Source organism: Pyxicephalus adspersus, chromosome 8 (genome assembly GCF_032062135.1).
Source record: "Pyxicephalus adspersus chromosome 8, UCB_Pads_2.0, whole genome shotgun sequence".
Classification (NCBI taxonomy): domain Eukaryota; kingdom Metazoa; phylum Chordata; class Amphibia; order Anura; family Pyxicephalidae; genus Pyxicephalus; species Pyxicephalus adspersus.
Window position 1 is genome coordinate 19,069,870 of NC_092865.1, and position 26,001 is coordinate 19,095,870.

General features: G+C 37.0%; 1 protein-coding gene across 1 annotated transcript; it reads left to right on the forward strand.

The window, feature by feature from the left end:
* The first annotated feature begins 644 nt into the window (after positions 1 to 644).
* On the forward strand, positions 645 to 24,742 carry PODN (podocan). The gene is made up of 11 exons (XM_072419660.1): positions 645 to 782; positions 5,492 to 5,747; positions 6,646 to 6,739; positions 7,539 to 7,603; positions 15,235 to 15,344; positions 18,527 to 18,683; positions 19,437 to 19,552; positions 20,520 to 21,177; positions 21,612 to 21,760; positions 22,858 to 23,058; positions 23,630 to 24,742. Exons 2-10 carry the CDS (start codon positions 5,496 to 5,498, stop codon positions 23,042 to 23,044), a joined length of 1,788 nt encoding a protein of 595 aa, XP_072275761.1. The 5' UTR covers positions 645 to 782; positions 5,492 to 5,495; the 3' UTR covers positions 23,045 to 23,058; positions 23,630 to 24,742.
* The last annotated feature ends 1,259 nt before the right edge of the window (positions 24,743 to 26,001 follow it).

Below are 26,001 nucleotides of genomic sequence, written 5' to 3' on the forward strand. Positions count from 1 at the left end.
GGCCAGCTGTCACACATGTAACACAAACTGCAGCACTAGGTACGCTTTGATACACATTCTTCTAATCTCATACCATAAGGAATTATATTTTGCAATACAGAACAATTTACCTAACATTCATACTTTTGCAAAACTTTTAAAATTTGAAACAAAAAGCACATAAGCCATCTTCTGCTTCTTTGATGCAATGCATAAACTTTGCACATCAACATTACCTGTACAATAAACCCCGGAATAATGAATATATTGTACAATTAAATCACAAAGCATGCGTTGCAGTCAGGTGCGCTTCCAGCAAAGTTCACTTCTACGCATTCCATGTAAATGATGCAATAAAATAAAATATTCATCCGAATTTAAAGTGATCCGGTCATCACATTCCTTGGAGCAGGTGCAGCATGATTATCTCCATGCCATGGCTTCCAAACATAGAACAGGTTGATGATGTTTAGTATATGTGCATTGATGCATTAGAAAACAGCTTTGGACGGACATAGAAATATGAGGCCCTGTTCAATGTTACATTCTTTAGATCTCTCCTTGAATAAAATCACATCCAAAATCAGTAATGAGTAGATCTGGCTTCCACGCTGGACTCCCTTCCTCCCCCCCTTGCAGGCTTCATGACATTTCCATAAACCCCTCACATCTGCCAGGGAAGGCAGGACATTCCCCCATCCCACATCTGGGCTGGAGCCTGTTTACTGGGAGGCTGCAATTAGAAGACTCCCTGAAATGGCATAAAGTGATTCTCTGAATGCTCCCGCATCTCTGTCTGCAAGGTGAGGGGGAAAGGGGAGTGGTAAATGGGAGACAATGATAAGGGGGAGAGGGGCATATGGGGAAGAAAAAGGGGGGGGGGGTTCACAGAGGAAGGGGAGTTGCATAAAATTTGGGTAATTACCAAAATTAACAAAGTGTTGATGGGGAAATGTGCACATGCATGTTTGAGTTCCTTTTGTACTACAGGTGTTTTAAATATAAAAGCAAAGAATATTGTTCTAATTACAAAGATATGTATAGGTGATTTACATCTGCAGATAATACCCAAATCTAACCTTGTCTTTTCCTATTTATGATATGTAAAAATAGTACAGTGTTTTATGGGATGAGAACAGACGATCCTATGCAGGGAAAAAGATGTATTAAATAGAGAATGTATACATCATGTATTAATCAGGGTACATATACATCAAAGGATATTGAAGAACAGTGGTTTTCTTGTAATTGTACGGAAAATTTTTCACTTCTATGGTTATTCTTATATGAAGAATCTAAACTGCTTTAGATAACTAACTGCTTTAGATACTAACGTGCACAAAACCCAGTGGTATCATTCTTATGTAATACTGTAAATAGTGTGTTAACTGTTAGCTCATTTGGCAGGCAGAATTACTGATTTCCTCTTCTAAACAAAGATTACAGTTGAGCTTTATAGTCAATTTGATATTTTATCCTGCAGCAATTGAAGGAATCATTCCAAGAGACAGAAGTATTACCATATGTAAACAGTCAAAAGCAAGGTCTTATATAATTCTATGATGTTAAAATAAAACCAATGTAAATCTTTCAGCAGGGTCATTTTAGAAGTGGATTGTGATATGGAGACTGTTGGTCACTAGCCAAGACTTTAAAAAGTGAAACTTGGACTAAACACACACAGACTTGTCGTGAGCAATGGCTAAACATCTGGTCTATATTTTTTGGCCAATTCTAGCTTGAGATGGGCCATTTATATTGTCAAAAGGACCCAACACAATGACAACTGGTTTAAAAGACTGTTAGAGGTTTCCTTAAGATCACTTGCTTTTAAGTTGTGAGGATCACAATGTATTCATGTTCTGGTTTTGAGGGATTATTAAATTTGTTTTTAATTAGGATTATTTAAGGAGTTATCTCAAAGGACTATAGCGCACTATAGACTATAAACACACACACTCTTGTTGTCATGGCTAAACATCTGGTCAATAATTTGAAGATCTGGCCAAATATAGATTGAGATGGGCAGAATGATCAAATGCAGTGCCTACTGGTTCAAAGGATTATTATTATTAAATAGGATTTGTATAGCGCCAACATAATACACAGCGCTGTACATTAAATAGGGTTGCAAATGAAAGACAGATACAGTAAGTGACACAGGAGGAGGAGAGGACCCTGCCCAGAAGAGCTTACAATCAAGGATTCCCGGAGTCAAAGGTTTCTCAAGAACACTTGCTTGTAGGTAGTGGGGATCACAATGGTCTTAAGGGGTCACCAAGTTTGTTAGGATTACTTACTGATTGGGAACCATTCATTTTACAGCTGGAAGCTGTCTCAAAGGATTATAGCAAACTATAGACTATAAACACACATACTCTTGTTGCTGTGAACAATGGCTAAACATCTCACCCTCTTTTCAAGGATCCGGCCTATTCTAGCTTGAAATGGGTCATCTTAATGACAATGACCACTGTTAGAGGTTTCTACAAGAACACTTGCTATTAGGATGTGAGGGTCACCATGTATTCCAGTTCCAGTCTTGAGGGATCACCAAATTTGCTTTAAATTAGGATTACTTAGTGATTTGGGAGCCATTGTTTTAAAGCCGAAAGCTCTCTCAAAGGACTATACCAGTTGGCATTAGCAATGGCTCAACATCTGGTCATTATTTTGAAGACCCGACCAATTCTAGCTTGAGTTGGCCCATCTATGTTGTCAGAAGGACCCAATGCAATGACCACTGGTTTAAAAGACTGTTAGAGGTTACAACTTCTAGTGTTAACTTTTGTTGTATGTATCCCCTACAATATCTAATCATTGAATAGTTTACTTGGAAAAGAATCAATGTTTAGGTATCTCCAATGACTGGCTGATGAAACAGAGGATTAAGGGAAATCCTCTTAGCCGTTTTTTTTTTTCTTATTGTTCGGTCACGGGAAGTAAAGGGAAATTTTTCTCTCCGTTCCGTCCTTCCTTTTACCAACCCGTCTTCTCTCTGTGCACATTCCAAATAATAAGACTCATCTATATTATTACAAGCACAAGTATAACTTTTCTAGGAAGTTTTTTGGTCAATTGACTTTGCGTCTGGGAAGTGTGGAAAATAAATATTTGAATGTGGATGTCATCTGTGTCTTTATGGCATAGTGTAAGAAAGCCATATGTTACCCACTGATGTAAAAGACTTTAATAAAATGTTTAATTGCTGTATTTAAAATACATCAAAGTGTTAAAGTGTAAGTCAACATTGGTTTATAGTAGGATTTTTTCCACCATGTTGTTCATTACCTGGCTTGTTGTTTTTAGAACTGTCACTTTGGTTGCAGTACAGGGACATAGATACACAAAATTCTGAATCGATATTGTATTTTTCATGTCACTAAGAGGTCGCAGCATGTAGTGGAACCACCAGCACCGCTCACACACTGAGCCTGTCAAACATCAGAGCAATGTGGAGTAGTGCTAGCCAATTTTTCTTTTTACTTCTCCTGAATTTTTGCCAAGAAAGTTGGAAATAATGATTAGTAAAACAGCTGGGAATATTCAAAGAAAATCATAGCAACATACGTGGATATTCTGCATCTGTAACAGATAGAAATTGCCATTCCTATTTACCGTCCGAGGAAAAATACCTGTTGATTATAATCACAATTATATTAGTAATTAGATTGTTAGGTACATTGAAAAAAAAAACAGACAGACATCCAGATGATGATTATTACTGGCCAAATACTTGGGGAGAACCTTCTTTACAAAATTTATACCGTAGCTGTGTTTCTGGTATATTTAAACTCCAGGCAAAAATCTAAATACAAAGATGAAATGTATATATGTGTGTGGTTTACCTGCCAAAGGATTTATATTATCGTCTATTCATTCCTGAGATTCGCACAGCATAGCCCTGTCTGATTGGCTCCTTTGTAATGCATCTCTTTCCCTGTCTGAACTCTACAATGTACTATACCAGCCATTCTCAATCAGAGTTCTATTGAACCCTGGGGTTCCCCTAGTATCTACTGACTCAAATATTGTTTTAAGAGTCTATGAAGGAGCTATTCTAACCATCAATGTAAGGGGTGCATTCCTTCCACCAATTGAAGAAACTTTTTTCCAATTGACTCCCCCCCTCCCCTAAATAAATAAATAAATATATATATTATATATATATTGCCCAAATAATATTTCAAGGGCACCTTAAGGTTACAAAGTTTGAAAAAGTCTGCACTAGACTATAAGATGCCTATACCAAGTCACATTCAGATACCTACACTTCGTATATATAAAACATTACAGTACAGTTTTATTATAATTCTATTGACCATCTCAGCAAATTTTAGCAGGCAATCATTCTATTTTTATTTATAACACATCTACAGATTATGATGACGTAAAATCACTGGGAAAATGTATGTTGACAACATGTGGTCCTTGCCTATATGTTGAATGAAAAACCGCAGTCTTGCTCTAAAGTTATTTTAGGACAACAAATGCATTTTCCTGGCACAATTCCCATCCGGGTAAATTTAAGCAATATCTTTCTGATTGTATATGAATGTATTTTGACACAAGCTGTTGTAAGACCTAATTGAAAATCTCATGATGACATTTTGAAAACTTTTTAAACCTTAAATGTTTAATTTGGGGCTGCATTTGCCAGTCCTGGACAAACTAAAAGTTGTTTAAAATCTATATCACTTTCTTTACAGTGGAATGATTTGGTTTCAAATTGCCATTCTTTTTAATACCTTGCTTCCTAGGGCACTAAAAACCTCTTTTGATCTTGGCATAATGACATTACACATGTAGCGCTCACCTCCATCGAGGAGGCCACGTTCCGCCTTGTAGTGTGGCATAATAAACTAACATAGGCTCATTCATCGTCATTTTAGGTATTTTTATGCCTCAAGCATATATGGAGACAGGATTAGGGCAGCACAGTGTCATACAGTAGCAGTTTAAATACATAGCAGACCATCACAGTCACAACTGACCTTTAGTCTCATTAAATGACTATTTAAGTCCACAATAAGCTAAAAGAGAAGCATTTCTACACCAGAGTGAATCTCTTCCTAAAAGTATCAGTCCTGAATTTTGGCTCTCTGAGCTCCCTTATCCTAAACTTTTTCCATTGAAGCCAAACTCTTTCACCACCAAGAACCAAGTTCCACTCCTCAGTGGAATAAATCCTCAGGTCCCAACCTTGTCAGGACCCTTTTTGTAGTTAGGGCCCCTCACCTTAGTTCTCCAAATATCTACTAGAAACCTGCCTAAAAAGTCACTACACATTGTCATAGGCCCAAAAAGTTATGCCACAGGGCAGGGATTGACTGTTACCCTGCTATAGACAGAGAACTCCAGATCTTTGATATCTGAGCTTTTCCTAATACAGGCTCCTTTAGCACACATTCTGATGAGGTTTTTATCATTGACCCCTAATCTAAAACACTTGATTTATATTTCAAAATTCAATTGAAAAAAACAATCCCTTTTTCTTCCACCTTCTCTGCAGGGAAATGAGGCCCTGTGTTTCCACTCTCCTCTTTATTCTGTTGTTGGTCTTCTCTAATGGAGTCTATGGACAAGACGAAGAAGAAAATTATAATCGACCAAACAGCCCACTAAAGGATATAAAACCAACCCCCAAATCACTGCTATGTCCCAAGGAGTGTACCTGCACACAGGAGGGGGTGGTGGACTGTGCAGGAGTGGATCTGAAGGAGTTCCCGATAGAACTCCCGGAATATACAAACCACCTTTCTTTGCAGGTCTGAACAATTATATGTCATATTGTCTATATAAATTTTGTATTCATTATTCACATATGGGATACAATAGAAATATTTTTCTTATTGCGTTGTAATTGTGTTATTGTTATCTTTTATATAATTGTAAGACATTATGCTGTGTTTTACAAAGCATTAAGAGGGGCTAACTATCAAATGATCCTACCAAAGTCATATGTCATTAACACAGTCAATGGCCATTTTATTGAGTGGTAGCCAATTAACCTAACTGCATGTAAATATCACATGCCAGTTGGAGCTTTGTCCACTGTCTTGGTGGCACTGCCATGGGAACTGTACACAGTGCTCACCTTGTACTAAGACAGTATCTTATTTTTTCGTAGACCACTATCTATATTACAATAAAGACTTTACATTGCATTCATGTATTTTGCATTGGAGCAATTTTCTGGGTGAACAAGCCTACCTTTTTTTCTGATCACAGCAATAAAGTCTTAGATTTTTCTAAGTTCTATTGAGGTTTGGACATTTAAGTATTTAAATAGTTAATTTGTGTTTTTTTATTTCCATTATTATGTTTGCAATGTTTCTCCAGAAAGAGTTCATTTCTCAGCACAGCCCGTTCCACCCTTATGTCATAGCCCTCCCCCTTCTCTAGCAGTGTCCTGTGATTATCTGTGCTGGGCCAGCTTCTTTGCCCCTCTCTTTACCTCAATTATATAGCTAAAAGTTAAGGGGAATAGTAAACCTGAATAACTACTTTGAGTCGTATGGGGTTGCTGTAATCACATCCAAGATGTCAGCACCCAGCAGTAGCGTTAACACAGTTTTTAATAATACATTCCAATACTTGATTTTTATTGTTCTTACTCTGCACGTCTATGCTTTGTGCTGACTTTCTTTTTTGTAAGTTATATAGAATAACCAAATAGAAGAGATTCCTCCAGAGGACCTGATCAGACTTTACAAATTGGAGACCCTCAACTTGCAGAACAATCGCCTTACATCTAGAGGTAAGAACAGAAAAACCCAATGAAAATAATAGGTGAACATGTTTTTCACCATTGTCCATTTTACCATGGATGGTTTGGTTCAAATAAAGCGGAACTCCAGGCAAACAGTTAAATACATAAATGAAGTAACAGCTACAGTCTCCCGACCAAGGGGTTACTAAATAGTGAAAAAACTGGAGCCCAGATAAATCCTCTTTTTTTACTGTAATACTGATTTACTGATTTATTACTGTAACGCGTTAAGTTGCATTACTATAAAACAGGGTAAACAGGCTCCCCCACCTTCTTCTCAGAACCGTGTAACAGTTTACCAATCAACAGCACTCTTATAGTAACATTGACCATTGGAAAGCTGGGCCGCTAGGTTTTGTAAGAATGTTGTGCACCAACAAGCTTCAAGCAACTTAAAATTTGTGCACGTTGATGAATTTCCTAGGACAAAGTCAATGACCCATTTTACCCTTCTTGTCTTCCTGTTTAACATTTTCTATATATTTGTCTTTTATTGTTCTGTACTGGCACTCTGGAATCATTTTTTTTTTTTTAGTTGTACATACAATAAAGTATACAGCTACAGAGTCGTGACTTATCTATGCTACATGCAAGTCCATGGCTCATACTGAAGCTTTAAGATCAGCAAAGCTGACTGGTGACTAGAATTTTCATAAAAGTTCAGCCCAGCCAAGCATATTACCCTTAGCACAGGATTCCTCTAAATAATATACATTATCTTCATGTAGTATAATTGTTTAAATAGCTATTGTGCTAATAATGAAGTTGCTTCCTTCTTCCACCTTAGGAATCCCTGATGACCTGTTTGAACAGCTGGAAAATCTAAGTTACCTCTACTTAGCAAACAATAAGGTATGAAACTTTCTTAAAACCACTATATCAAAATAAAACAATTTTATTGCACACATCAAAAAATGTATTGCTTTGATTTTGAAATTTTGAAAAATAGGACATTAGAAAGTGTTCCTAAAAGCTTACTCAGACCAAATGATTTCTAATACTGTCCTGCCAGATCAGCGGTCGCCAACCGGTGGTCCGCGAGAAAATTTTGGTTCTCCACAGAAAAATTACCCTTACTGTTACCATTACACAAACACATTCAATTACTGTACCCTCTCACAATCCCCTACCCTGGCACACTCACATACATTCCGATTACCCATTTATTCATTCACTTCTCTATTTCCCTCCTCTTTTTCTTCTCATTCATTATCATCATTTTTCCATCCCTTCTATTCATTCTATTCATTCTTCAATTCCACACCCTCTTCATCAATACTTTGTCCATCATACTACCTCTTCCATATTTAACCCTCACACATCCTACATTTCGTCTCTCCATTCTACTGATCTTATCCCCAAGCACATTCATTCAATAGGAACCCCCCCCCCCAAGTACTTGTGGGGGACGGGAGCACCAGCTCTGGTAGGTGCGTCCCCCAGCAGGGTTATTCTCCTGACCCCGCTGATCATGTCCCCCATAAGGACACAACTTTTGTTTTGTCCACAGCCCTGCACTACTGTGATGGGAGAGTGGGCAGGTTCTGGCATCATCACGTCACACTGGGGGAGTTTGTTCCCCTTTGAGTGACACACGCCTTCCCGCACATGCGTGGTCCATATTCCGGACCTGCCACATGTGCACTGGTGGTCTGGATTCCAGACCTGGTGAATGTGCACGCACTTCTACTACACGCCTTTTTAAAAAATTCATATTGTCTGCAGGATTATTAAAATTATGAATTTAGTGGTCTGTGAGGTCTGAAAGGTTGGAGACCACTTACAAAATGTGTTGAATAAGGAGCAAAGTTTTGTTAAAATTATAAACATTATAGATATGAGCGTCATTTCATCTCCTATAGGAAACATATGTTAGCTGGCCCTTTGTTCTCAAAGCATGAAAATATTGTTCTTGATGCACATGTATATATGTATATAATATATATGCATATGCACATGAGTCTTGCAGCCTATTAAACTTTTTATGTATTTGAATATGTTAATAACACGGTTTTCTATTTTTGCTATATATGGATATGATTGTTATGTGTATCTTAAAAATTGCTTTGTCTGTGGTATTGGTATATCAGATAGCATAGCCTTAGTCAATAAGGTTGACTGTGTTCTTGATTGTATTTATTTTATTTAGCACAAATAATGCAAATCACCATCACATTGTATTTTCTATTTTGAATAGAATAAATTATACAGTTTACTTCTATTAGTATGAGCACAGTTGTACTTTGAAGATGCATTTTCTTACATATTGGACCCATGGATCTCAAATCTTTTTTAAATTGGGTACATTTTCCAATGGTTTTGCAGTAATTTATTTGTGTTTTCCATAACTCGGTTGATGCGGTTTGTTGTATTACACTGTCAGTATTTTCCAAGCTTTTGCTATCATTTGCTTGGAAGCTGTAAATATATGTAATATTAAGCAAAACTGGGAAATAGTGGCATTTTTGGAAAACATTTTTGTAAGAAAGATGATGCCATATAATCAACCACAAGTCTGGTGTCTAAAATCTATTAAAATAGCCATTTAAAGTTTGCGACAAGTATAAAAATTTGTGTCAGGCTTTACTAATGTGACCCAATTGGACAAATATCCCTGTCACTATGAAGGGAAGGCAGCAATAAAAGGACCAGGCACAGTTCTTAAACAGTTGTGACTCTTGGTAAAATATAGTGCTAACAGAGGTAAAAGAAGAAGTGCTTCTTCATTGGTGTGAGGGAAGAATGACTGGGTGTTGGTGTCACTGGAAGCAAAAAATGAAGTGGGAGGAAATAATACAGCGGATTAGCGGATTTAATGTTGTAATTCAGAGAAGGAATTTCTAGTCGGGGGAAGAAGGCCAGTTGGGGTACTATGAACTAAGGAGCCCTGTGTGGCTCTAGGGCAGGGGGTATCAAATTCTGGCCCGTGGGCCAAATCTGGCCCTTAAGGTCCTTTTTTTGTGGCCCCCAAAGAATTCAGGAAATTAACTACATCTGGCCCACCCGCGTTACCACCTCACATAATCATTTTCAATACATGAAATACATTGACATTATTCCTGTACACCCATCATGTGACACCAAGCCTAGGCAATAATGAAATGGTGCTTGACTACTAGGGATATTGTGTTTGTTTCAATCCATTAAAGACCGTATAGTGTAATATTTAGTGTCAGACAAACTTGTGATGTGAGAGGATGAACAACACACAGCCTGCATAGATAGATAGAAATTAGTCATTTCACCCCTAAAGTGTGTGTAGAGGGGTTTGGTTTTGTTAGTTATGAAAGAAGTAGGAAACTTCCTAAATTTTTTCAATAAATTTCAAGTTTGGCCCCCCAATCTTGGTCTAAGTTTTTAATTTCGGCCATCTGTGAATTTGAGTTTAACACCGCTTCTCTAGAGGAAGAAGCTAAAGCACTTTTTGGCAATTAAAATAGAGGTTGGTTCTTTCCTACCTGAGCATATAAGTGTGAGCCACCTCTAGTAAACTAAGTAGTAAAACTAAAAAGTAGCAGAAAGAAAGAGGCTTGAGACTCAGAGGTTAGTGCAAAATATTAATTATGTATTTGAACATTATTGATCCATACATAAATATTTAGTACAATTATTTATAGTGTACCCCAACACTTGTTACCAGTCACAAGGTTGGGACACCTATCCCAGACATTAATGTTCTAGCACAATACAGTAATCATAAATACAAAGAGTGGGAGCTATTTAGGTCACATATGTGCCGACGCATTTCGCCAGAACCCCTGCTGAAGCCATAATTTGCCGAAAGGAGTCGGGACGTACGTGACCTAAATAGGTCCCACTCTTTGTACTTATGATTACTGCATGGTGCTAGAACATTAATGTCTGGGTTTGGTATCCCAACCTTGTGACTGTTAACAAGAGTTGGGATACACTATAAATAATTGTACAAAATAATTATGTATGGATCAAAAATGTACAAATACATCATTAATATTTTGCACTAACTTCTGAGCCTCAAACCTCTTTCTTTCTGCTACTTTTTAGATTTTTTGGCAATGGACATATGATATGGCACATGGCAAGGGGAGATAAGAGGAAGGGCAGTCGGCTATTACTCCCCAGTGGAGGCCCATGCTGGGAAGGTGATCTGTTCTCAGCAGGTACTCATTCTCTTTGCTCTTTTTCAACCAAAGCAGGCTGCCATCAGAGAAATGAGAGAGCAAAGTCCTCTTTCCAGGAGTCACCTTGTCTTAGATCTGCCTTACAGAAGTAATTCTGCCATCACTCCTGTCAATCAGAAAACAGCCTGGCATTCAGAGACTTAGTATCCTTAGCAAAATGTCAAAATCCCCCAGGGAAAGCCAGCAAGTTCTCAGACAAATATAGCATCCATACATGTGAAAAACACCTCCGTTTGCTGAACCAACAGACCACATGCGGTGCACTGGTCACAAATGAAAGAAAACCGTCACAATCCATTTTTAAACATATTAGACAGAATAAAAAAAGGTTTGGACTTTCCAGATTCACATGGCAGTGGTTTTAATGCATTCCCCATGTCAAAAGTGTTTTAGACTACGAGAAGTGAGAATCCGATCAAGCCATGGATGGACATTTTTAGCAATAATAAGCACTAGGCTTTTTTCCATGAGAACTGGCTGGGTTTGTAGCTTGGCAATGTTGATCGAATTAGCAAGCTTTAACCCTCTTAAAATCTGCTGTTACAAGCGAGCCTTGGCACCGCGCATGTTCTTGGAATCAAAATGGAAACAATGTGCAGGGATATAAAACTGACAGCCCAAAATCATTATTGGTTTTGGAATCATTGTACTGTGTGTTCTAAAAGAAAAGCTGACTTGCTAACCTACTTGTTACACATTTTGCGCTTACATCAGTATGCTTGAATGTTTCGGTAGACAGTGTGGCGTTTGGACAACCAGTTAAAGGCCAAAGCCAATCAGTAGAGCCAGGATGTTATAGAAGCTGCGTCAAATATGTATGAACATCCTTTCCTTATTCCATTTCATACATTACAACTTTCTGAAATTTAAATGAGAGACACCCATTAATACAACTTATGTAGGCAAAGCCCTCCAGTGCCCCCAAATTGTGTGGATCATGAAGGATCAATACACAAAAATAATTGAACAAACCAACAAGTGTTTTTTTTTTCTATTTTTTTCATTCTTGATTGTAAAAAACACAATCATTTAAAGGCTGAATGGAAGATTTACCCTTTTTGGTGGTTAAATTATAAATATTTTAAAGAGGTCTATACTTCAGATAAAAAAAAGAAGTAGCTTTATAGGGAAAATTGATATAGGACTTTGGTCCAAAAAAAAAAAAAAAGAATGATGGACAGTTAGGAACTTTGTGTACCTTGCCACATGGAAAAGAAAAAAAAGAGAAAGACAACAAAAAAATATTAATTGGTAGAGGTTTGCTTCTAATTTGTACTCAAGGATTTCATGATATAGAACTAGCAAAAATGTGAATCTGTTTAAAAGACATCTGTGGCAGGTATTAAGCTGAACTCCAGGTTCGGAAAACACTTTCTTTTGCACTCTAGCCCCACACTTCAAGTGTTAAATATCGGTTTAGATCTAGGGGTGGTGTAAACTGTACTTTTTCTACAATAAGTGGTAGAATATCTGTTTTATGGGCTTAAAAGCTTGCACACTGCATTACAGCTATTTTCTTTCATCTCTGAATTCAGCCCATGGTCAGGTTTATTAAATGTGGCATCCAACGTTGAAAAAAATATAATTTAGACATTTTCCAACATCCCTACATTCGAGTGGAAACCATGAGCCTAATTTAATAAAACTCTCCAAGGCTGGAGAGGATACACATTCATCAGTGAAGCTGGGTGATCCAGCAAACCTGGAATGGATTTCTTTAAAGTAATTTGCTAGCAAATGTTTTGAATCATAGACCAGATCCATTCCAGGTTCGCTGAATCACACAGCTTCACTGTTGAAAGAGTATCCTCTCCAGCCTTTGGGAGCTTTAAAAAATCAGGTCCCATGTGTCTACATAAGAAAGAAAAGAACTATAGTCCTAGATATAGATAGTCACAGGAAATAGGTGTACAACAATGGGAAACAAGAAAGCAGGAAAGGTCAAGGCCGTGTGAATAGGTGACCAGCAACAACCATGCACAGCTACACAATTCTTTGAATTTGTAAAGTTTGGTTCTAAAGGTAGTACTTATAATTTAGACTAATCAACAAAAACGCTTTGAGTATTTGCCTTGTTTATATTTTGGCAGCTTGGGTCATATGGTCTACGGCTAGCAATGAACATTGTAGGTGCTGCAGGGTTTGTTATATTCCATCAATTAGACCCAGTCCACAGATGTTTAGTAAGATTAGGAAAGCCACTACAAGGAGACTGCATATATGATTACTAAACACAGCTATCCCCTTAAATGTATTAAATTACAAACTAGCCATAGAAGCGTGGTTTTAAAACATTACCTCTCTTACTGCTATACCATAAATAAACCTTGAGGCAACAACAGTTTCCTATAGAAATAAATCTGAAATAAGGATGTAGTAGACAAGGTAAAACCGAAGCTGTAAAGCAATTTTCACTTCACTTTGAATTGTATAATTTGCATTCTCATTTCCAGTACTTGAGTTCTGTAAAAACCCAAATGGGAAGAACTCTCTTTTCTGTACTGGTGACAAGGAAATCTGCTGCTAAGGACACAAATGCAGGAACTTGATATTTTCACAGGATTTTTTAGGAGCTTCACTCACCACTTTTAGATTTCCTGGCATACTTTTATTACAGGTGCAGTTTAACTTGGCATTGGTGCCTTACGTGTCAGATTTTTATGATGTGTTAAGTCTCAGGTGATGTGATGTTGGCAGATATTCTCTTGGCCTAAAATAAAACATGTCAGCCTTTACATTTCACTTCCTACTAATTCCCAAACCAGCTGTTTGAATAATTAATAGCAAGTAACATTCAATGTGCAGAAGAGCAGTTAGTGATCCCAAAATATGAAAGTGTTTTTATGGCCAAAGCTTTAATCAATCAGGGCCAATGAGTGATTGTAAACCTGGAAGCATTCCTGCACTCAGTGCCTAAAATTTGGTGTCTTACAAAAGCCTTGTGCTCCCTGGTCACTTAATGGGATCTACATTAACTGACTTTTTAAGGAGTCATCATAATGAATTTCATTTTTAGATCAATAGCCCATAACAATTACTGTAATTTATTTTTATATCATTACTGTTCTTTGTGCTGCTTTACTAAACATACCTAAATGGGTTTTATTGTTTGTATCATTCAAGTAGTTTTCCTAATAAAAAAAAATCTTAAAAGGACCCTGTCAACACATTTCTAAAAAATTCAGATAAAAGCAAAAATAAATCAAGTTTAATTAATGAATATTTGCAGAGTTCCTACTTTCCATAAATGTGTGTGTAGCTCCCAGGGAAGGAGCAAAGTGGAACACTATAATGAAGCCTTTTCATCTTCTCTCCAGGAACCCTTAAAATAATTTCCATGTCCCAGCGAACTCCTACTAATTTTTGGGGGTCAATGGAAAAAAAGCCTCCTAAATTGGTGGCCAGTGGAAGGAATGCTACAGCAGTGACTAGAATATCACTAATATAGACATCCAAACACATCATTAGAGTGATGAAACTGGCACTTTCAAGTTTTTTTGACTCCGGAACTATCCAGGTATCATCAAATGAGAGGTCAAGTAGCTACAGTTCATAGAAATCCTTAGTTCTGGAGGAACCCCGGGGTTACATAGAACCCTTTTGGGACTAGCTCCTATAAATGTCTGTTCTGAGTCTGCCGAGGCTGCTGATTTCACATCCAAGATGGCGACATCCTGGTAATAGGGCTTTTGGATGTCCACACAATGCAAAATTTTACGGAAAAATAAAATGTATTAAAAGCAAATATAATCCCGAAGAATTATTTTGATTGGAATCAGGGTCTCTTTAAGGTGTATGTTGGTAAAGTAAATCTGATTATTGTATTGTGAACCTTCAGTGCTGTACTGAGGCTTTAGAAGAAAAGACAGATTTACAGAAAGCTCCTAAGAGTGGGAAGTTTTCTAGTGAATGCACAATGCAGAGGTCTGGCTGAACAACTATACAGAGATTCAGGCCAGATAACAAGTTGGGATGTTCTTTGTAGGCTTCTAATCCGTGTTATGTTTGGCCAAAAAGAGCTCCAGGCTGAAGCCCACGATTAGTAGCAGTAGGGTCGGGATTTGTCCCTTACTTTACAGCTTGTAAGCACACACACTGAAATGATTTGACACCACTTGTGTATTAACTCATCATGAACCCACACAACCCATTCCTATAGTGAAATATATCCAAACACCTGGAATCTTAGTAGTAAACGTTACGATTTACCAGGAACACAACAAGTTTATTGTGCTGTAAAATTACTACAAAAAGTGAAGTATTGTAATGCAAATAAAGAGTAATGGAAAATGTTTGTTTAATTATTCCTTTTTTTATTTTTAGTTAACTTTGGCACCACGCTTCCTCCCGAACTCACTAATAAGTGCAGACTTTGCAGCCAATTACATAACTAAAATTTACGGAATGACTTTTGGCCATAAACCAAATTTACGGTAAGAAACAAATGCAAACCTTTGTTAAAGTGATCTGTACTTCATTTAACACTTTTAAATGTAAAGAAACACACGACATAATGTTTACTGCAGAAAAGATATGTCTGCTCCCCTTTCTGATTTAAATTAAAATGTTTTTAGATCAGTGCAAGCAAATCATTTAAAACATGTAAAGGTCAAGAATTCTAATTTTACTTACTACATACTTGCTCATTTTCAGTCACTTGACTCAACAGCCGGTCATAAGGTGGCAGATAGTATTATTATTATTAATATTATACATTGTTGTGTTAAAGTGTGTATATAGTTATTTTTTTTACTATGGGTAGAGTAATTGGATGATGATGTACAAGAAGATGCACCTTAAAGTGGACTTATATTACCATTTTAACATTATATAAAAGGAAGGATAACACTTTAATATAAATAAAAAATGACTATTTTTTGTTAAATAGTTTTTTTTTTTTTATTTTGAAAGGGAGGACCCTTCCTCTACCATTCATGGTGGTAAATTGAATAGGAAACCCAGAGCCTCCTGGGATACATACATCATGTATCTCAGGAGGATTTTGGATTCTCCTTCTGGGCATGCCTTGTCTCGCGCATGCACAAAAGGGGCTTTAATTTCTTTTTCTGGAGACACAACAGGAAACAGGAGAAAATTACACAGACGGTCTGATCATTATAGAGAGTCTAAGCTTTCCTCGCTGTCTTCAAAACTAAAAAAAGGATTTGCTGTTAAAACCAAATATTCGCTTTAAAACCAAACAAGGTCCTAGGAAGGTTAACAGCTTTTGGCACTCCCTCTTCAAGTCATATTCCATTTACTTACATGGTATTTTACCAGCCTGGCTAGTAAAAATAGACTTTTTTCCTGTATTATTAATAGTAAACTGAGGCCAGTATATTTTCCATAAAAAGGAGGTATCTGCCTAGTTAGTCCCGCGGGAGAGCTGATCTTCCTTTAATGAGGTGGTCCTGTAAAAAATACCTTTTAACAATACAATATTTTCAACAAGAACCTTCTCATTAGAATAAATATGCATTGTACATATGTCATGCATAGTTTTTACCTGTAAAAATTCCTGTTGTGTAGACTTCCAATAGCCCTAAGATTGCTAGTGCACACCGCCTCTTAGATGTGATGTTAGTAGCCCTAGCAGACTCAAGTGACACTCTATAGCAGGGGTGGGCAAACTTTTTGACTTAGGGTGCCACAATGATATTTAAAATGTGACAGATTGGCCAGACCAGTATCAGATGGATGGAGAATGTTTGTATGTACTCAGTGTTCTCCCCAGCCCCTTTTAGCTGGGTGCACCACCCAGCACTTTTGAGTAACCGCCCAGCTGCTTTTTGGCGTTTATTGAAAAATTGGTCACCAACCTACAGCTTCTTCCCACCCAGCGTAATATAAAATTCGAGAGAAAACACTGGAACTGATATAAACTTCGTATCAATAAATCAATTTCAATGTAAACAGTGTTGTTGGTCATGACCAGGGTAGCTCGGACCTTCTAGCCCATCCTTTATAAACACCATTGTCATAACTACCGCCTACTTCCAAACCTCCCCCTGCTTACCAGCCACTCCCCCCCATTAAATACCCCAACACAAAATCTTGGATTTCAAATTGGCTGGCAAGCAGCCGTTTATTTAAAACACCATTAAATAAAGTTAACTTTCCAAATAATTAACAAACAAATATCCAAATAAAATAAATACCAAATAAAATTACATTTTACACATTGATAAGCATACATTAACATAAATTAACACAACACTCCCTTATTAATATAATTATTATTAAAACGGGATTATATAATGTTAACATATTACATTGAATATAGCTTAATGAACCCAACAACTTAATTCCCCTTTTAATAATACATAACCATTACAACAGTATCCATAATGTTATCAAACTCCCAATTATACACCCAAACAACCAAGCTGCAGGTCTCAGAAGGCAAAATCCCACCCAACAAGAATTGAACTCTTCCAACATCTCCACCTTGGCCCCTAGCTGCCCAGCACTGCCTTCAGGAGCCATAATCATCCGTTCACCATAAAGGGGGAGACCCCCCCAAAGGGGATCCACCCTGCCAAAATCCACCACTTTTCCAATACACTGAATCCCTGCCTTCCAAGACCCCAACCGCTAAAACGAACCCAACTCTCAACTCTACCTAAACATAAGAGGGAGGGTGGGTGGTAAACTTTTTCTTTCCAAAAGAGGGCCTCTCACTATCATCCAGCCCTTTTAACATCTCCCATTCCTAATCTCCTCCTACCCCACGTTGTATACTAGCCCAGCCCCCTCTAGCAACACTACCTTTTTCTTAACCCCTTAAAAGCTCTGGGCTAGGCCTAGCACCCGGTCATGTGACCCTGCGCCTAATTCTTACGGCTACGGGCCTCTCTCTCTTTTTTTGCCAGTGGACAATTTTGTACCAATATTTGAAAGACAAGCCCAACAGGTCGTAGTTTGCCCATGCCTGCTTTGGAGAATTTGCCTTTGTTCCTCCTCTAGCAGCCACGTAAAAGATTATGTAGGAAGTTAGAGGAGTTAGGCCAGAACACACAGTAATTAGATTAGAAAAATTGGGGCTATGTCAAGAAAAAAGGAAAAGGACTGTTTTCAGGAATTGACAGGCACTTTGCAAGATATTAAACAATAATCCTTCAAGGAAAGAAGAAATGCTGCAAAAAGGCATTTTTTACAATTTTTTTACCGAATACTTGGACTTTTTCTGAACATATTTTACTAAAGGCATATTTCTATTTTTACTAAAGGAATTCCAAATTAAATTTTAATTATTATTCATTTTAATATGACCTTTATATCTGCAGTAAGTATTTTGTATAAATTAATGACTTAACTTTATTTTACAACCACTTTAAAATGAAGTAGATCTAGAATGAAATCTTTAAAGAGACCCTGTCAAGCCTCTAAGGTTTGAAATCAAGCAAATCACTACAATGGAAGACAACTTCTACTCACATCCCTGGTGGAATGTTTCTCACCTTTGCTCTACCACTGCAGCTTTGGAAGCCTGATGATTCTTTAACAGTTTAGATAGGCTGGTGAAATATTTTATATGAAAAAAAAGTTACAGATATTTGTCATATGATGTTTATCATAATGGCCTTAATAATGATGGAATGATTTCTCTCTCCAGGTCTGTATATCTACACAACAATAAATTAACAGATGCTGGCCTACCTGACAACATGTTCAACCAATCAAACAACGTGGAAATCATTATCATGTCCAGTAACTTCCTGAAGTACGTTCCCAGGAACCTTCCCCCTGCATTATACAAACTGCATCTGAAGGTAAACTAATTCAGCAAAACTTTTACATTTTAAAGAAAACAAATAAATCTTTGCAAATTGTAGTAATGCGACACTGAAGCTAGGAGATCTGGAGGAACCTTTATTGAGAAAGCCTGGATTAGATCAACAAGGGTTTTCAAGACCTATTACAACAATACAGAGGTTCTTGGAAAGATTTTGTGTAGTTTAGCATTTCTGGTAGTTTAATAGTAACTTTTATAGTGACCTAAATATAAATTACAACAAAGGTAGTAAATTGGAACAGAGAGAGCTGGTTCTAAATGCAGGACAGTTGGAAAGGATAATAGACATCATTATTATTATTAGATAGTATTTATATAGCACCAACATATTACACAGCTCTTTACAAAGTCCGTAGCAATGTCAATAGATGTCCCTCAAAGGGGCTCACAATCTAATGTCCCTATTCTCAGTCATATGTCTAAGGTCAATTTTTTTGGGGGGGAAGCCAATTACCCTAACTCCATGTTTTTGGAATGTGGGAGGAAACCCACGCAAACATGGGGAGAACCTGCAAACTCCATGCAGATGCTGTCCTGGTAGAGATCATAACCTGGAACCTAGTGCTGCAAAGGCCAGAGTGCTAATCTCTGAGCCATCATGTTACCCAATGTTATATGTACTTTAAGTGTTTTCTTAAAGTACATATAAAACTGTTTATTTTGCTTGATTTATTATCATGCAAAACAAAACCAACGTATCTTTTATATCGTATCAACATCTTTCTTGCAGAACAATAGGCTGGAAAAAATTCCAGAAGGAGCATTCGGTCATCTATTGGGTTTGCGAGAGCTTTACCTGCAGAACAATCTTCTGTCAAATGATGGAATGAACAATGAAACCTTTGGGTAAGATAAACTCTCCTTCACAGAAATTTTTTATAAAGGATTGTATGTCTGGAGTTAAGAATCAAACAACATCCTTGGGTATATCTGGCATATTATGAACAATAAAATACAAGTCAAATATTTTATCCTCCACTCTGCCCTGTGTCTTCAACCTCACTACAGAAGACATAGAAGTGATGAAGTAGCAGCAGATTGAACCAGAGATCTCAGAGAGATCGCCATTTGATTGAACAACCCAAATTCTCTATGTGTTCATCAGTAGAAGTACAGTCATTTAATACGAGCTAATTTACACATTCCGGAGTCTAGTCATAAAGCAGTGTATGGCCTTATCATGGGTACACCACTACAAAGCAACACTACAAAAATCACTACCACAAACATCAGTGTGCATTACAAATGTGCATTGCACTCTGCTGGCTTCAAAAATCAGAAGCAATATCAATTCATAAAACAATAAAGTAGAATTAGAAAAGAAGATAAGACAGTTTCTTTATTGCAGAAGAGATATGCTTTGTCTCTTCTGCAATAACATAAGGTTAGCGGCCTTCATTATAGAATTTGCATTCCCAGTATACCTTGGTTCCCAAATAAACTCCAATGCATATGTGTAGGAATCGTATCATTTGAGCCTGTCTTGAGCCTGAGTGGAGATGTTGGCGCCACCAAAGAAGTGAAGGGAGGCAAGTTTATCTTCACTTTAGTCATGTAACTAGTTGTGAAGAGAGAAGTCAGCAGGGTACTTTTCATACCTTGGTCTGCATTTTTGGTTTATTCATTATTCAAGTTTAGCCAAATAAAATCAGGAAATGTTGTGTGATGCCAGCTGGTTGTGTGCCTACTTTAGTAGTGAAAATCTGTCTCCATATATCACACATATATATTTGTAATGTGTATTTAACTGTTTGACCCACGTTCTGCATAGAATGTCTTTCTGCTCAGTGCAATTTGATCTTTGCTTTTTCAGTAAGCTGAACAGACTGGAGTACCTAGATCTATCGAGCAATAGCCTGACACACGTTCCCAGCGGTCTGCCTCGTAACATTGTCATACTCCATTTGGAAAAAAATAACATTCGGTCTATAGCTGATGATGTTCTAACGCCAGTTAAAAACCTGGAATATCTTTTGCTCCACAACAACAGACTGAGGGCTCGGGGCATTCATCCAGCAGCTTTTCTGGGGTTAAAGAAGCTACACACTCTTCACATGTACAACAACTTGTTAGAGAAGGTACCTGGAGGACTTCCTCGCAGGGTCAAGACACTGATGCTTCTACATAACCAAATCACTGGCATATCCAAGGATGATTTTAACTCCACTTATTTTATTGAAGATCTGAATCTGAGCTATAACAAGATAATGAGTAGCTCAGTCCACAAGGATGCTTTCCGTAAGCTGAGGCTCCTAAAAACGTTGGATATGTCGGGCAATAAGTTAAAATCTATTCCGTATGGGCTTCCGAAAAACCTGGAGATTCTTAAATTGAAAGAAAATGAAATTGGTTCTATACCACAAGACACACTGGCTGGGATGTCAAAGCTGAAAGAACTGTACTTAAGCTTCAATAAACTTAAGATCAGCTCTATTTACACCGGGGCCTGGGCGGAACTCAGCAATCTCCAGGTAAGGCAGCTTGGTCATCAAGCTTCACCTACTAATAGAAATTAATTACATCCCAAGGGTGCTAATATAGTCTTAGTATACTTATATTGTTAAAATATTAATATTACTTTTATATTTAATTATAATTATTTTTAGAATATATAGTTATATTTAAAATATATAGAATTAATTAAAAAAAGTTGAAGATTTATTGTCATGTTATCCAATTTATACTGAAACTGCTAAATTTTGGCCTGGGTATTTAGGTTTCAACGAACCCTGGTCATGAAAAGTTAAAAATGATGGTGTTACACCCTCCATGGAGGTGGGCACTGTTGCTCATCCGGTATTGAAGTTTATTTTTAGGGCAGAATTGAACTTTAAAATGTACAGTGACCCCGACATGAAAGCATTTCATATATGTATATGTATATAACTCAATATGTGTCTTGCAGCTGCTTGATTTGTCAACGAATCAGCTGACTTATGTCCCATCTGACCTACCTGAGACCCTTGAGTACCTGTACCTACAAAGCAACCGGATTGCCACATTGTCTGACAGCGCTTTCGAATCTACTCCTAATATAAAAGGAATCTTCCTCAGGTAACAAAAGCCAAATTAATGCTGTATGTGTGATGCCATGTAATCTTTGTATTAATCAAGGCTGACTTTATGGTGTATATAAATATATTCTTTCATTGGGCCTGATTTAGTAAAGCTCTCCAAGGCTGGAGAGGATACACTTTAATCAGTGAAGCTGTGTAATAGAGCAAACCTGGAATGGATCTGGTCCAGGACTCAAAACATTTGCTAACAAATAGAAAATCCATTCCAGTGTTGCTGGATCACCCAGCTTCACTGATGAAAGTGTACCTCTCCAGTCTTGGAGAGCTTTAATAAATTAGGCACATTAAATCATGAAACAATATGGTCTGCTGATTACAAGAATCTTCTCTCACTTTGAGAGATTTTCATGATGTGTTTGTCCCTATGGATATTTAACTATGGGTCCTCTCTTTCCCTGTCCGTAACCCCTCCCTGTCCTCCTTTTCTTCTCTAATCTCTCTTTCCCTTTATTTCTTCTCACTTGTTTCTCTTCCTTGTTCAGGTCCTTCCTTTTTATCTATTTTCAATAAATGTTGAGCCGATAAGGATTAGTCGCTCCTTGTTATTTTTTATGTATCAAGCCAAAATGTTAGTGTTGGTGAACTGTTCATCCACTAGGTATGAAACGGACTGCATTTGATTCTTTTTGTTTTTTTCTTTGTTCCTGTTTGTTGTTCTCTTTGAAAAAAATTGTGAACTATCTATTCTTAATAAAAAATATTGAAAACAAAAAAAATCATGAAACAATATGGCTGTAATGCTCCAATTGTAAGTGCTCCTTTTGTTTTTTATGTTAGCAGCATAGAGAGCCAATTAGATGCTACTAAACTAATAACGCTATGATATAAAAGAAAAAGAAAGCATCTGTGTGGTTCTGCTTTTTACTTGTCTAATCAGCAGGGGCAGGAAAGTGATCACACTCCATTACATTAATGCAGTGGAAATAGTATGGTCACTGACTGCTATCTAATAGAGGTGCCACAATCTACACACCGACTCAAAATAATTACAAATCATAGCTGTGTCTTTAACTGTTTGCCTTTTATATGTTTTTTTTTATTTCATTGATAAATATTACAATTTTACCTTTTCAGATTTAATCTGCTAACACCTGAGACCGTAAAAGAAAGTGCTTTCTATGGACTGGATAAATTGCAGGTTCTGGACATTGAAAGTCATTTAGCCTTATCAAAAGTCACTAAACAGAAAAAGAAGGAAGCAGAAAAAGAAGAAGAGGAAGAGGAGGAGGAAGAGGAAGAAGAGGAAGATGGAAAGAGATAAAAACCTTTTTTTATGTATGTACATTTATGTGTGTATGTCAGTATGCTGATAGAAAGAGATGAATATCTGATACAAAATCGCAAACATTTGCCTTACGTTATATGTGGATCAAGCATTGTACTGCAAGGTCCACTTACTATTTGTGAGGGATGTGAAATAAATTATTACCTTTTCTTACTTTTCTTAGTGTTACATTGGTTTTATGAAGAAGTTTTTAGTTTCCTCTTGACCATCCTAAACTTTTTCACTAAACCCGTGTGAGCACTGAAGAGTTCACAGTGGAGCCTTCATTTATAGGAAGGTTTTACACATCCATCCCCAAATTTTACATGGGCCTTGCAGTACACATATAACGTAAGGCAGATGTTTGTAATTTTGTAGCATATATTCATCTCTCTCCATCAACAGTTTGTAGCTAATCTCTAAAGGTGAATTCAAATTTAAATAGATGATAGCAAAGTCACAGAAACTTCAAGCAAAAAGTGAAAATGTCTGCTGTAATATATATTTTTTTTCTTTTTGTCTTTCAACTGTTTAAAATTGGTTCACAACACAATTGTTATTATTTCTTTCTGTCTTTTTCAGATGTTTGGTGAACAGTTAAAGACTTCCATCATACAGCACCATCCCCATTTTAGTGACCTATCTTCTGTGACTTGCACCCTCTTACCTTCATTAGCGTGCACAGTGGTTGCTTCAGGCCATTTACCTAGAGGGACGATCAGAATGATTCTGCATAAGAAATGTGATCTTTACGGACCTTGCAAAAGCTGGCTTTTGTATCGTTTTTTATACCATGTTACATGTCATTAAATCTGTTGACAAGGTGATTTTCCGGTCTGTAATAACAAAATTTTTCATTTCAGATATTATATTTTATGGTAGAGACCTATTATTTCAAAGCATTTACATCTGACATAAATTATTTTTATACTTATTTTGCCTCTAACAATGCTTGGTTAAAAAAAAACAGCACAGAGAATGATGTGGCTATCATAGAAATGTATTATGTATTGGTAAGTATGGTTGCTTTGCTTTGTTTTATCTTTGGACATCATTGACCAGGACTAAAATTTTATACCTCTGCCAAGGCACTTGCTTCTGATTTCTTTTAACAGATCTTTGTTACTATGTTATAAATTGATTTATAGCAACAGAGAGTGAATGTTAAAGCTGATTCCAGGCAAACATCTAAATATGGGGATTTGTATTTCTGTCCACCCAACCCTGATATCTACACAGCCCTGTCATATAGTACAGCCAGGCTGATGTCACCGCTTTCTCAGTTACAAATAACAATTACAGTGATGTTATCTTTCTGCCTTCGGCCTGCTGCCTGAACTGTTAAAGAGCATCAGCAGACAAAAAATATCATCACTCTGTTCTCTCCCCCTGAATGAGCATTTTCATTGTTAGCACATTTGCATGCAGTGCTGCCCCTCTTTCTCCCGACCTGATTGCTGCTATACAGAGGAGTGCAAGACACTGACACAAAGTTAAATTCAGGGTACACAAGTTACACTAGTTAAACTAGTTAAAAAATACAGTACATGTAATAATGCATTATAGAATACAGAGCTGCATTATTTGTGCTGTTTATATTTGCCTGGAGTTAAGCTTTAATTTGAAAAGGGAACAATGTATGATATAAGTTCTTAAACATATTGGAACTGCAAATAAAGATCAAGTAAGAATGTATACCTGGAATGTTTGTCTTTCATGTTCAAGATAAACCACCTGATGCCTTTGGAAAGTGTTCGGCCTCTTCCAGATGTGTAATAAAAACCAAGAGGCTAGCCACCCCTGGGCACCTTTTTATGTGCCCATAGAAGTTTGTAGTGTAATTCTCAGTGTTTGACAAACACCATTTAATGCAGTTGTGTTTGGTTGCATAGTGGTTCAGTGCATTGTGGGCAATCCTCCGTCCTCCAAGAAACACCGCAACACAACTACAAAAGGCTGTATTGGAGAAACACGTGAGAAGCTTCTCAACATCGGTCAGTTAGTATGGATGTGGTCAGCAAACGCAGTTGACCTAAGGGAACAGGGTATGTAATATATGTAGTGTGTTGCAGTGCTATTCATTTAGAATATGTATATATACCTCTATGTACAAGTACACTATCTTGCAATGCACCTATACTGCAGTGCACCACAATGTCATGAACTCATGTCATGCAAATCTATTTACATTGCCCCTCATAGGGTCATTCTAAAAAATTGTGAAGGGGCCCTAGACTAAGCCTTTCCAACATGAAATTCTAATACTGAGAAGGGTATATAATGCCAGAGACCCCAAATGAGCTATTCTCAGCTAGGGTTCCTCCTGATGTTGTCAGCCATCCTTGACTATCCAAACAAGAAAAAAAAGGAGGCTTTTTTTCTTAATTATAGGGATTTTCTAGTGGAAAATACAACTAATAACATTCTTTTAAAATATTATTAATGGAAATAAAAAGGTTTAATAATTAAATATTATTTCTCCGACTGTCCAACAATATTAAGACCCTTGACAACCAGTGGGAGAGATTTTTTCTCAGACAATAAATGAAAGAGCAGCAATGTAAGGGATGACAAAAAAGAGCAATGCTGAAAGCCCTGAATATTTACCTAATATGGGGCCAAGATATATTATGATATATTGACATAATCAAAAAGTTTTAAATGTAATCACTGACTAAAATGAAACAATTTAGACAATGAAAGTTCTAGTTTCCCATTATGTTGATGATTAAAGGATAAATGCCGCTTATATTGTTGGTCAGTGGAGAAGTAATTCTCCACTTTATGTCAATATATCATGAGCTGTAAATATAATACATTTATACCAGAAGGGCTTCTATCAGAAACTTCTTGGCCCCATATTAGGTAAATATTCAGGGCTTTAAACATTGCTCTTTTTTGGAGCCTGGTACAGAAGTACTCCTTGGCAGCCCTGTTTAACAGTGGTTACCTAA